Genomic DNA, 9130 nt, shown 5'->3' on the forward strand with positions numbered 1-9130 from the left:
CTCTGCGTGGGTTTTCGCCCGCATTTTACAGGTTCATGAAACACCAAATTCTCCCTAGATGTGTGTGAGTGCAGACGGGTGTTTGTTGATCTGTGTCTTGCGATAGGCCGGCAACCAGTTCAGGGTGTCCCCCGCGTACTGACCAAAGACAGCTGGGATAGGCTCCAGCACCCCTCAAACTCTTGCGAGGACAAGCAGCTTGGAAAATGGATGGATGGATGAATTTCCGCCACACAGCTTTTTCAATTAAAAAAAGGTGCACTATGAATAAAAGAATACTTTGGTTCATGGTTACATCTTTTTCTTTCCACACTGATTCCATTTCATTGAAATTCAACATATTAGATTAACTTGATGTCAGCTTTATTCTCCATACATGTTTCATTCATTACAATCTTGTGTATCCAAATAAATTAAAAAAAAAAAAAAACACCAGTGAAGACATTTCGGCATGGTTGTGATGCACACACAGACGAGGAAAATAACAGTATGGGACTGCTGTTAACACTTCGGGGTCGTTCAGAGTGGTCTTTCAGGACATTCCTGTGCAATAAAAACCCAAAACTGCCTCGAAAATGCAGTATGTTTGAAATAAAGAATATCCACACGATTCTTACAAAAGCATTTTTTTTTCATTGTTGGGCCCTTTTGTGGAGTCATTTTTAATCAGCATGCAGCGCTCCCTGCGCAAATATGCACAAACTTCATTTTCTTCCAGAGTGTGTTCGGTCCAAAAGACACGAAATGGAGGAAGCGCTCAACAGTGCATTTCCTCTCATGCTGGCTTCATCAAACAACGATTACATTCACGACGAGGATACATTCTTTTCCCATTCAAAAGCACGACATCACTTTGACAATAATTGGCACCTTCTAAGTTATCGGTCATCGGCACTTCTATCGACATTTTCAAGAGTAAACGCAACGACCTGGGCGAAGCGATGCACACCTTTTTCTTTTTCCATCTGAATGTTTCAAAGGACGTCCCTGAAGGCACAAGCAAGGAAATCCCATTGTTTCTTGAAGGGCAGTGCTGAGCTTCATGCTGCCAAAATGCGGCTGGCAGGTCAGGCGCACTTTGAACTGGTCTTCATTTGAAACCGCAACACACGGAAGGGACGACCTGGAAATCATGTGACTCGAGAGGCACTGGAAGGGCCTCGGGGTTGTCTCTGTGGCACCTCTCCTCAGCTATTCGTGGAAAACGAACCCTTCCGGGGAAAGCGGTTACTACAGTGGCCGGCTCATACGAAAGTAGTAAATTTGGTCGGAGATGTAGAACTGATCGTTCTCAGACTGTTATTCAAGATCTTTATTTGCTGGGAAGCAGCCAAGATTAGCCTGGGTTGTTCGCATAAGCCACAGAGTGTTTGTTACCTCAGGCTAAGACATGACAAGAGGTGTCATTTTTATTTTATTTTACAATTGCTACATTTAAGGATGCTATTGTGTTTTGGGTTCATAGTTCAGGGAAGTATTTACAGTTTAACATATTTGGAGCCGTACTAAACATTTTGGGGGGCGGGAGGGGGTTCAATTCCTCAAGAGGGATTGGTCCCGGTTTCCCTTGGAAAGGGGATTGTGGCGTTTACTGTTTCTGAATATTTACAGCAAACAGACATCATCACGTGAAACAGCAAAGACATGTATCGCATTCGCCCATCATTTGACTTGCTACGGTTTGGTCAGTGCGCACCAGTGAGAAGTGACTGCATTCCCAGTGTGAAGCTTGCCAAACAATGCGCCGCACTCATCTCACCTCAAAGCCCCCCCGTTTCCTCCCGCGCTTGCCTTCGATGCGCACAAACATGGGCGAACGCACTGCGGCATGGAGGACGGCCTGAGCCCTTTTTCAAAAATGAACCCCGACGTCGGGTCAAATATCGCTGGTCCTTGTAGTCATGGTGAGATCTCCCAAGGTGGAAAAGAAGTCCTCCATCTCCTTCTCCAGGAGTTTGTTGCGGTTCTCGGCGTCCTCCCGAGCTCGCTCCGAGTTGCGCAGTTTGATCTCCAGCATGCGCTGCCGCTTCTTCTCCTGCTCCATCTCCTGCTCCAAACGCTCCATGTGGGCACACAAGGCAGCGCTGGAGTCCTCCAACCTGGACACGGCCATCCACACGCGCCAGAGTTTATGTTTTGAGACTAATAGAGTGACCTCGCTTACAACTTAACTGCCGACGGAAATAAAAAGTCCACAAGCGCGCCTGTTCAAATGCCAGGTTTTTGTGACATCGGAAATGAGACTAAGACAATTCATTTCAAAACTTTTTTTTTTTTAAATGATTTACGTCGGTCTCTCAATTTACTGTACGTATAAGTTCTTAGCTTTTCACATATCGTCAGCGAAGTTGTGTACTCACTTTTGGATCCTGACCTCGTAAGCTGCCTTCTGTTTCCTGAGCTCGTCCTTGAGGCCCTCGACCAGACCGCTCAGCGTGACGCCGGCTCCGTCTCCGTCGTCAGACGTGACGACGCACGCAACTCCGGCGAGCACGCCGGCGTTGTCGTTCTCGCTGCCGTTGCCCAGCTCCATGGCCTCGGAGCTGTCCTGCTCGGAGCTCAATGGCTCCGTGGCTGCTCCTCCGTCCCGTCCTCTATCGGGCCCCCTCTGACTCTCCGCCCACTCCCCCTTATGACCGCCGTCGCAGCTGTGGTGGGCCGAAGCATCGCCGCTCGCCGAGTCTGGCGCCGAGATCTCACAGGAGGAGGTGGACCAAGGAGTGCTGCCGACACTCTGCACGCTACCCATGCTCGACGAGGAGGTGACGTTGTCATAGGTGGAGAGTCTCTGCGAAGAGCCGGTGGAGTCCCGGTCTCGGGCTGACCTTTCACCCGACGAGGTACGTCTGTGCCCCCTCAAGGAGGACAAACCGTTCATCAGCCAGTTGCCGCTTCCTCCTCCCCCACCGGAAGACGCGGCGCTCGGTTCCGCCGCCGAGCCGCTCTGCTTCGGCTGTGGCTGACAACGAGGCGTCGAGGAGCTCTTAAAAGAATACTTCCACGAGGGGATGCTCTTCGCTTGTTTACTCGGGCTCACAACTGTCTCCCCCTTTGCCGAGGAAGACCCCAGTCTCGGCCCGGGGTTTGAGGTCTGCGCGGGGGCGACGGCGGCGCACAGTTTGGCTTCGAGTGATGAGGCACTGCTGTTCAGTTCTTGGTCTGGGTTGGAGACGGGGCAGCTCTGCAGGTCCTCTTCCGAGATCCAGGCACCGAGGCTTCGATTGAGGAGCAGGTGCTCCGCTTGAGGGGCAACGAGGTCTTCCTGGTCCCTCCCTGAATACAAACGCTTGTGTTCCCTGATAAGGACCGTCATGAGGTGCTGCACCAAAGAGGTACCTAAGGCAAAATGGATCACATGGACTTTCACGTACTGTACTGTTTTCATGCTTTTTAGCGATCCATCCCAGTCCTATTTGTAGAACTCTTGTGATTTCATTTCATATTCAATGATAAATTTACCCCCCCCCCCTTTATACATGCCGTTTTTCTTCAATTGCCTGTCCTTTGAATCAGCTGTTTATTAAGACAAGGCCAACATTTTGCATGCACCGCCAAACTAAAATGGCACGGAAAGTCTACAAAAAAGCATGACAATCTCGTCTCCTAAAATCTGGGAGGAAGTGGATGCTCATCATTTTCGACATTGTACCTTCCATGATAGTGACCGGGTCTTCCATCTTGGGTCGAAGGATATTGGGCCCAAACACTGTGGCCAGGTTCTGGACGCTCATCTTGTTTTCATTACAGTGGGACTGGACTTCGTCGAGGAACCTCGAAATGACGACAAATGACATTTCATTTCGCGGCTGCACTTGCGGTGACGGAATTGCCATCCCGACGATAAACTTACTTGCATATGTACTTGAGGAGATTGTAATTAGGCAGAGGTAGCGTGTTGACTTGCTTGCCGAGCTCCTGAACCCCCTTGTCGAAAAGGAAAATGTTTCAACAACCGGCAGCTAGTGCCAAGACACAAACGCAAGCGGCGGCCAAGTGCACACTTACCTCCTCCTCATCTTTGGCCAGAAGCTGCGCGCATGTTAGAAAGTCTTCGTATTTGCAGAAGGGAATGACGGGTTCAGGCAGCTCTCGCAGGTACAACTTCAGCAAGGAGGCCACCGTGTGAACGTCTGTGTTGCTGCAGGGGAATTTACCAAAAGGGATGCCACACGTCTTCAGTCAACAGGTTTGTTTCTCCGCTTCTTCGGAATCGCTTGACGTTGCCTACCTGTCAAAAAGAGGCTTGTCGCCACAGTCGAAGGCCTCTTGCAGATCTTTGACCAGGTTGGCCTGGCCGGGCATTCGGAAGAGACCCTCCTCGTCCAAGCCCCTCTCCCTGATGAAATCCACACACTGCTCCACCAGCAGCGGCGCCAGCCGGGTGCCAAACTTCTTCTCATACTGCACCGTGTCCTCTAATCGTTGGCCGAATATCCCTGGAGAAACAAACAACAACAAAAAGATTATTCTGTAGTTTAACAAGCTCATTTATCCACTGAAGATATGCTTGACATATTCCTATGTCGTGGCATCTGGGTGAACAAAGAACTATGCTGAAGTGAGGTTGCTGAGCTTCATGAAGAAAAGCAGTGCTATCGAGTGTCTTTGTTTCAACAAATAGTTCAACAAGTTGCGACGCGACTGAGAAGCAGAAACAAACCATGTTGCTGTTCAAAGCGAGCCAAGTTTGGCTTGACTTTTAAGCAGCCCAAGCCCATCGCTTTGCTCATGACACAAAAAGCTGGATTAGCTAATAACAGAAAAATATAGAGGGAATAACCGTGCAATCAAGAGACTTGTGTTCAGATTACACTTGTTTCGGGCATGCGGCTCTTGCAGTGGTTACCGCTCGACACTCGAAGCGTTGGCTTTACCTCCTCCAAACGGTGCCCAGATGACCCGCCGGATGGCCTTGACCCAGTCATCCATGTCTGTCTGGGAGTTGGCCATGAGCAGGAAGGATTCATGGCTGATCGGTGGGCGGTCCTTCTCCCCCGTTCCACCTGCAAACACATACAATGGCTATATAAGGGCTGTGCATGCATTTTATTTTTTTTTTTAATTACGCGCACTCTATTATACACATTAGGATTGTAAAACTGGAATTCTTATTTTACAGTATACGTGGTCACTTAACTCTGAATTAAAAATAAAAGTGTACACGTTGCAAAATGTTTAATGTGTTGAAAAAAATAAAAAGGACTGTACCGTCTGTGACATGAAACCCAAGCAAACACGCTGTGAATGTTTCTCACCACTAGACGGCAGCAGAGCTCAAGCAAATTAATTCAAGGGTTGTTCTCACCATACGTCAGCTTTCACTGAGAGCAGATTGTGTCATTGAAAAGATAAATACTCGAGTAAAAAAAAAAAAACAATCAAGGTCACAATAAAATCGCTAGACATCTTGTTTCTTTGGTCAATAAAAAAAGATACATCATGCAAGAAAGCAAATTAGAATTGGACAAAAAAAAAAAACATCCATTCTGCACTAAACAGCATTTTGATTTTAAAAAAGTGCACTTTATTTCATAATCACGGGGTGATGGTGCGACCACATTCAGTCATTCAGCTGTGAGAGTCGGAGTCCAAATATAAACAGTAGTGCCATCAAGCGAAATGCTATTGTCACCCAGCTTTGCAAACTCACACCATCATGATGATCGCACCGGTTTGTCTTTTGATGTACACTTGATGTGGTCAACTCAACGCTGATTATTTATTGTTTTGCCCCCAAACACGATGCACAAACCTAGCGTGGGAGATACGGATTGACACCACAGGCAGCCAGTGGATTTGCCTGCACAGCTGAGATAACTTGAAATGAGACTCGAAATGTAAAGACAGGACTCAGACATTAAGGAGCCTGGACATCTTTTGATTCCGCTCCGGAGAATCACATCCCGATAACGCACACAGACAGAGTTAGCCCGCACAAAATCAATGCGCCCAAAGCCAGCGGACAGCAAAAACCACAACAGCATCTCAGCTTGAAGTGAATGAATGTCGAGTACAAAGATCCCCGTCGGAGCGAATTAAGATAAGAGCGACTGGCAGGCTTTGGAGACAATTTCCAAGATGAGCTCCTCTTGAGGTGAATGGAACCTATTGCGGTGTGTCGACATGGCGTCAGGCAGATGTTGACATTTGAGCTCGCCGGGAGGCTGATTGATAAACAGAGTGTGTCAGGCTGGAGCATTTGAGTGTTTATCGATGATACAGCCTCAATTACAACTGCACTTTTTGCCAGACAGTACACACAGGCGGTGCTGGCGGGAAGCAGGGAGGCACTGCGGCATTTACGTGCCGGAAATGATTTCACAACAAACAAGAAAGTCATCCTTTTATAATTGCCTGAAAGCAAAGGTACATTAAACAAAAAAAGTCCTTTGAAGGAATCGCAACCACTTTCTAATTGACCATAGGAGGACTTTTTAAAGCACTCTCGAGATCAAGTGTGCAGCTGCCACAAGTTAAGAAGACAACAATGGAGCTGTCAAAAAGTGAAGCATGGAGAGTCTGTCATCGAAATGCACAAGTGCAGTCAATGAACTGGGGGGGGGGGGCTATCATTTTCAACAGCCTCTGACATATCCACACCTACTCCTTTCTTCTCTGTGATGTCCTGTCTTCGTATTATTCAGACTTGACACAGATGTGGATCGGATGAGCCAAAATGGGCCATTTTATGCAATATCGCAAATCGGATCCGTGAAATAACATATCGCAGCAAACACAATCTCTTGCACATCCAGAAATGCGTTATATTGTGGTAATTTCTTTTGGAGGGGTGTGCAACAAAAACAACATAGCCGTGCAACCAAAAACAGGAGATTGTGCTTCTCCACGATGTCACAAAGTTAGCTTACATCGAGTGAAGAGCTCCGCTGCCCCAATGCCTCCTCTCGGCGTTTTACTACTCTAGTTAAAAAGCTCCAGCATCTGTTTCCCGTTACCTTGGAGATGTTGCTTCTTCAGCGTGTCCGGCTTACAGCAGACCGGCCCCATGTCTGCGCCAACAGTTCAGACCAGAGCTGGAACCGGCTCCGGGTCTCCCTTTGCACCTAAACCCTGCAAGCATGGAGCGCCTTGGCCTCCGCTTGGAAGCAGATCACGACGCAGGTAGCAACAGCGACGGCCTGCAAGCTGCAAGCGCGGCACGCTCGGTGCCAAACGGGAACGGAATCCATCCAAATGAGTCCCACTCCGACAACTACGTCTTGCCTCTTTTCATGGGCCGCTTTCTTCCCGTCTCGCCTATTGAGCATTGTGGGCAGCAGGTCCTTTCCCTCAGCCCCCCTGGGGAGAAGTAAATCCCTGAAGGGGAGTGTGACGAGGCTCTCTCTTTCCCCCTCTCTCTCTCTTTTGGTCTGTGTCACTTGTGTGTGCTGGAAGATGGGTTGTCCTCCAATCTTTGCCAAATAAACTTGTGTGCACACTAAAAAAAAAAAAAAAGGTCTGGGGAGGGGATGGTGCCAATCAATTACTGTGAGATACAGTCTGCACAGACTTTGGGTTCTTCTGCGCCGACTAGTTCAAGCAATGCAAATTATTGTCTGGCCAGTTTGCACTTTCTAACGCTTGCATCCATTTCAGCATTACCACCGCGGTATTATACAGATTTCAATGCGACAAAGGTCAAACAACCTCAAACCTGACAAGTCGGTACGTAGACTGATTGTGTCGTCGTGCAGCCACAGCTCTCGGATCCCGCTTCATCCGAGCAAAACAGAACTTTACGCCCTGTGTCAGCTACTATATTAAAAAAAAAAAAAAAAAAACTAAACTGCTGCTGTTTGCCCGAAATGCTGCCAGGATTTCTTTTCCAGACAGTAACTACGATTGGAAAACAGTCTATTATTTGTGGTATAAGTTGGCGTCGGTGTGGACAAGGAAGGCATCTCACCGTCTGCCGAGTTATGTAAGGTCATTGTTCTCAGTGACCTTGGAAAGGTGCAAACAAGGCATATGGACAGACATGAAATAGCACAGGAAACAAGAATGATGTGCTGAATTAATTTAAAAAATAACGACCGGACATCTCAGTTTGCTTGTGCGTGACCGTCACTGAACGCATAGGGGCAATCTAAACGCTCCAGGTGAGTGTCCAGATGTGTGCGCTTTGCATCACTTTCCGCCTGATGACATTTCCAATGGGGCTGTGTGCCCCTGGCGAGAGGCTCAATGGAGTTCGCACCCTTCCGCAACGTTGACCGGCCATAAACTAAACACACAGGAGACTCACAAGTTGGTCGTCCACTCCAAACACAAGGAGAGGTCCTCCGAGCAAACACAGCGTGCCACAGGCAGCGAGAGCGGACTCGACATTATCCCGGTGCTCGGATTCAACAGCGCATGGTCTGATTGTAACTCGCTCATTGCTTCATCTCAAAACGTATCCCTGCAGAATAGCTATTAGGGCAATACTAGACTCCTGAGACTCGCCCCTTGCATTAAATTGGTGTTTCACCATGACACACTGGACATGTGAAGGTACACAAATAATATAAGAGTACAAAAAAAACCCCAAAAAACTGATTAGCATTGCCACCGATGAAATGAGAATGTTACTCTGACTTGCACAATGGTGCCACCTGTTGTTTACGTCAAGAAATCTTACTTGGCACAATCTCAAAAAGATGTCTTCCTGGTTCATCTGGGTTGGCGGTGAGCTCGTTCACCTGGCAGGCCTGCAGAGGGATGCAGCCCTGAAATGTACAAAAAAAACAACACTGAGCTTCAACAAAAGCAGAAAGCGCAATTTGCTGTCGTTTGTGGCTTGACCTGTAAGAGGCAAATCATTATTTCATATTTTTTCCCCATTTTCTCACCCTTGTAATCCAACGGGGAGCCACACAGAAGATCAGAATATATGATCAAGATCAATCCCCTATCGAGGTGCGACAAACTACGACCAAGTGAGCTGTGAAAAGATGCCAGCGTCTGTGAATCTGCTGACTGGCATCCTCCAGCAAGTCTGGCGAATTGCCTCAGTCTGTGGGCCGGGCCCTCGCCAACATTAGTAGCCATGGCAACAAATGGAAGAGGCGGGTGCTGGTTGCGGCACAGGGGAAGTGTTGGAACTGGGGGATTGAAGGTTCGGGTCGGGGGTGCGGTGGTAGTTGGGGGG

At 48.2% G+C, this 9130-nt stretch overlaps 1 protein-coding gene across 2 annotated transcripts in view; it reads right to left on the reverse strand.

Moving 5' to 3' along the window:
- Positions 1 to 346: 346 nt before the first annotated feature.
- Positions 347 to 9130, reverse strand: part of LOC109508116 (rho GTPase-activating protein 22-like) — a 20085-nt gene continuing 11301 nt past the window's right edge. The window contains exons 4-11 of one of the 2 annotated variants that reach the window (XM_019857961.1): positions 8621 to 8708; positions 4875 to 5003; positions 4229 to 4436; positions 4006 to 4138; positions 3851 to 3924; positions 3650 to 3771; positions 2361 to 3336; positions 347 to 2099 (exon numbers count right to left, since the gene is read on the reverse strand). In XM_019857961.1, the coding sequence (XP_019713520.1) occupies positions 1877 to 2099; positions 2361 to 3336; positions 3650 to 3771; positions 3851 to 3924; positions 4006 to 4138; positions 4229 to 4436; positions 4875 to 5003; positions 8621 to 8708 (1953 nt within the window). In that variant the 3' untranslated portion in view covers positions 347 to 1876. Of the gene's footprint in view, positions 2100 to 2360; positions 3337 to 3649; positions 3772 to 3850; positions 3925 to 4005; positions 4139 to 4228; positions 4437 to 4874; positions 5004 to 6956; positions 7559 to 8620; positions 8709 to 9130 lie in introns of those variants that run through there. The other variant, XM_019857971.1, reaches the window with a different exon arrangement.

The sequence above is a fragment of the Hippocampus comes genome, unplaced genomic scaffold (genome assembly GCF_001891065.2).
Source record: "Hippocampus comes isolate QL1 unplaced genomic scaffold, H_comes_QL1_v1.1 scaffold17, whole genome shotgun sequence".
Taxonomy (NCBI): domain Eukaryota; kingdom Metazoa; phylum Chordata; class Actinopteri; order Syngnathiformes; family Syngnathidae; genus Hippocampus; species Hippocampus comes.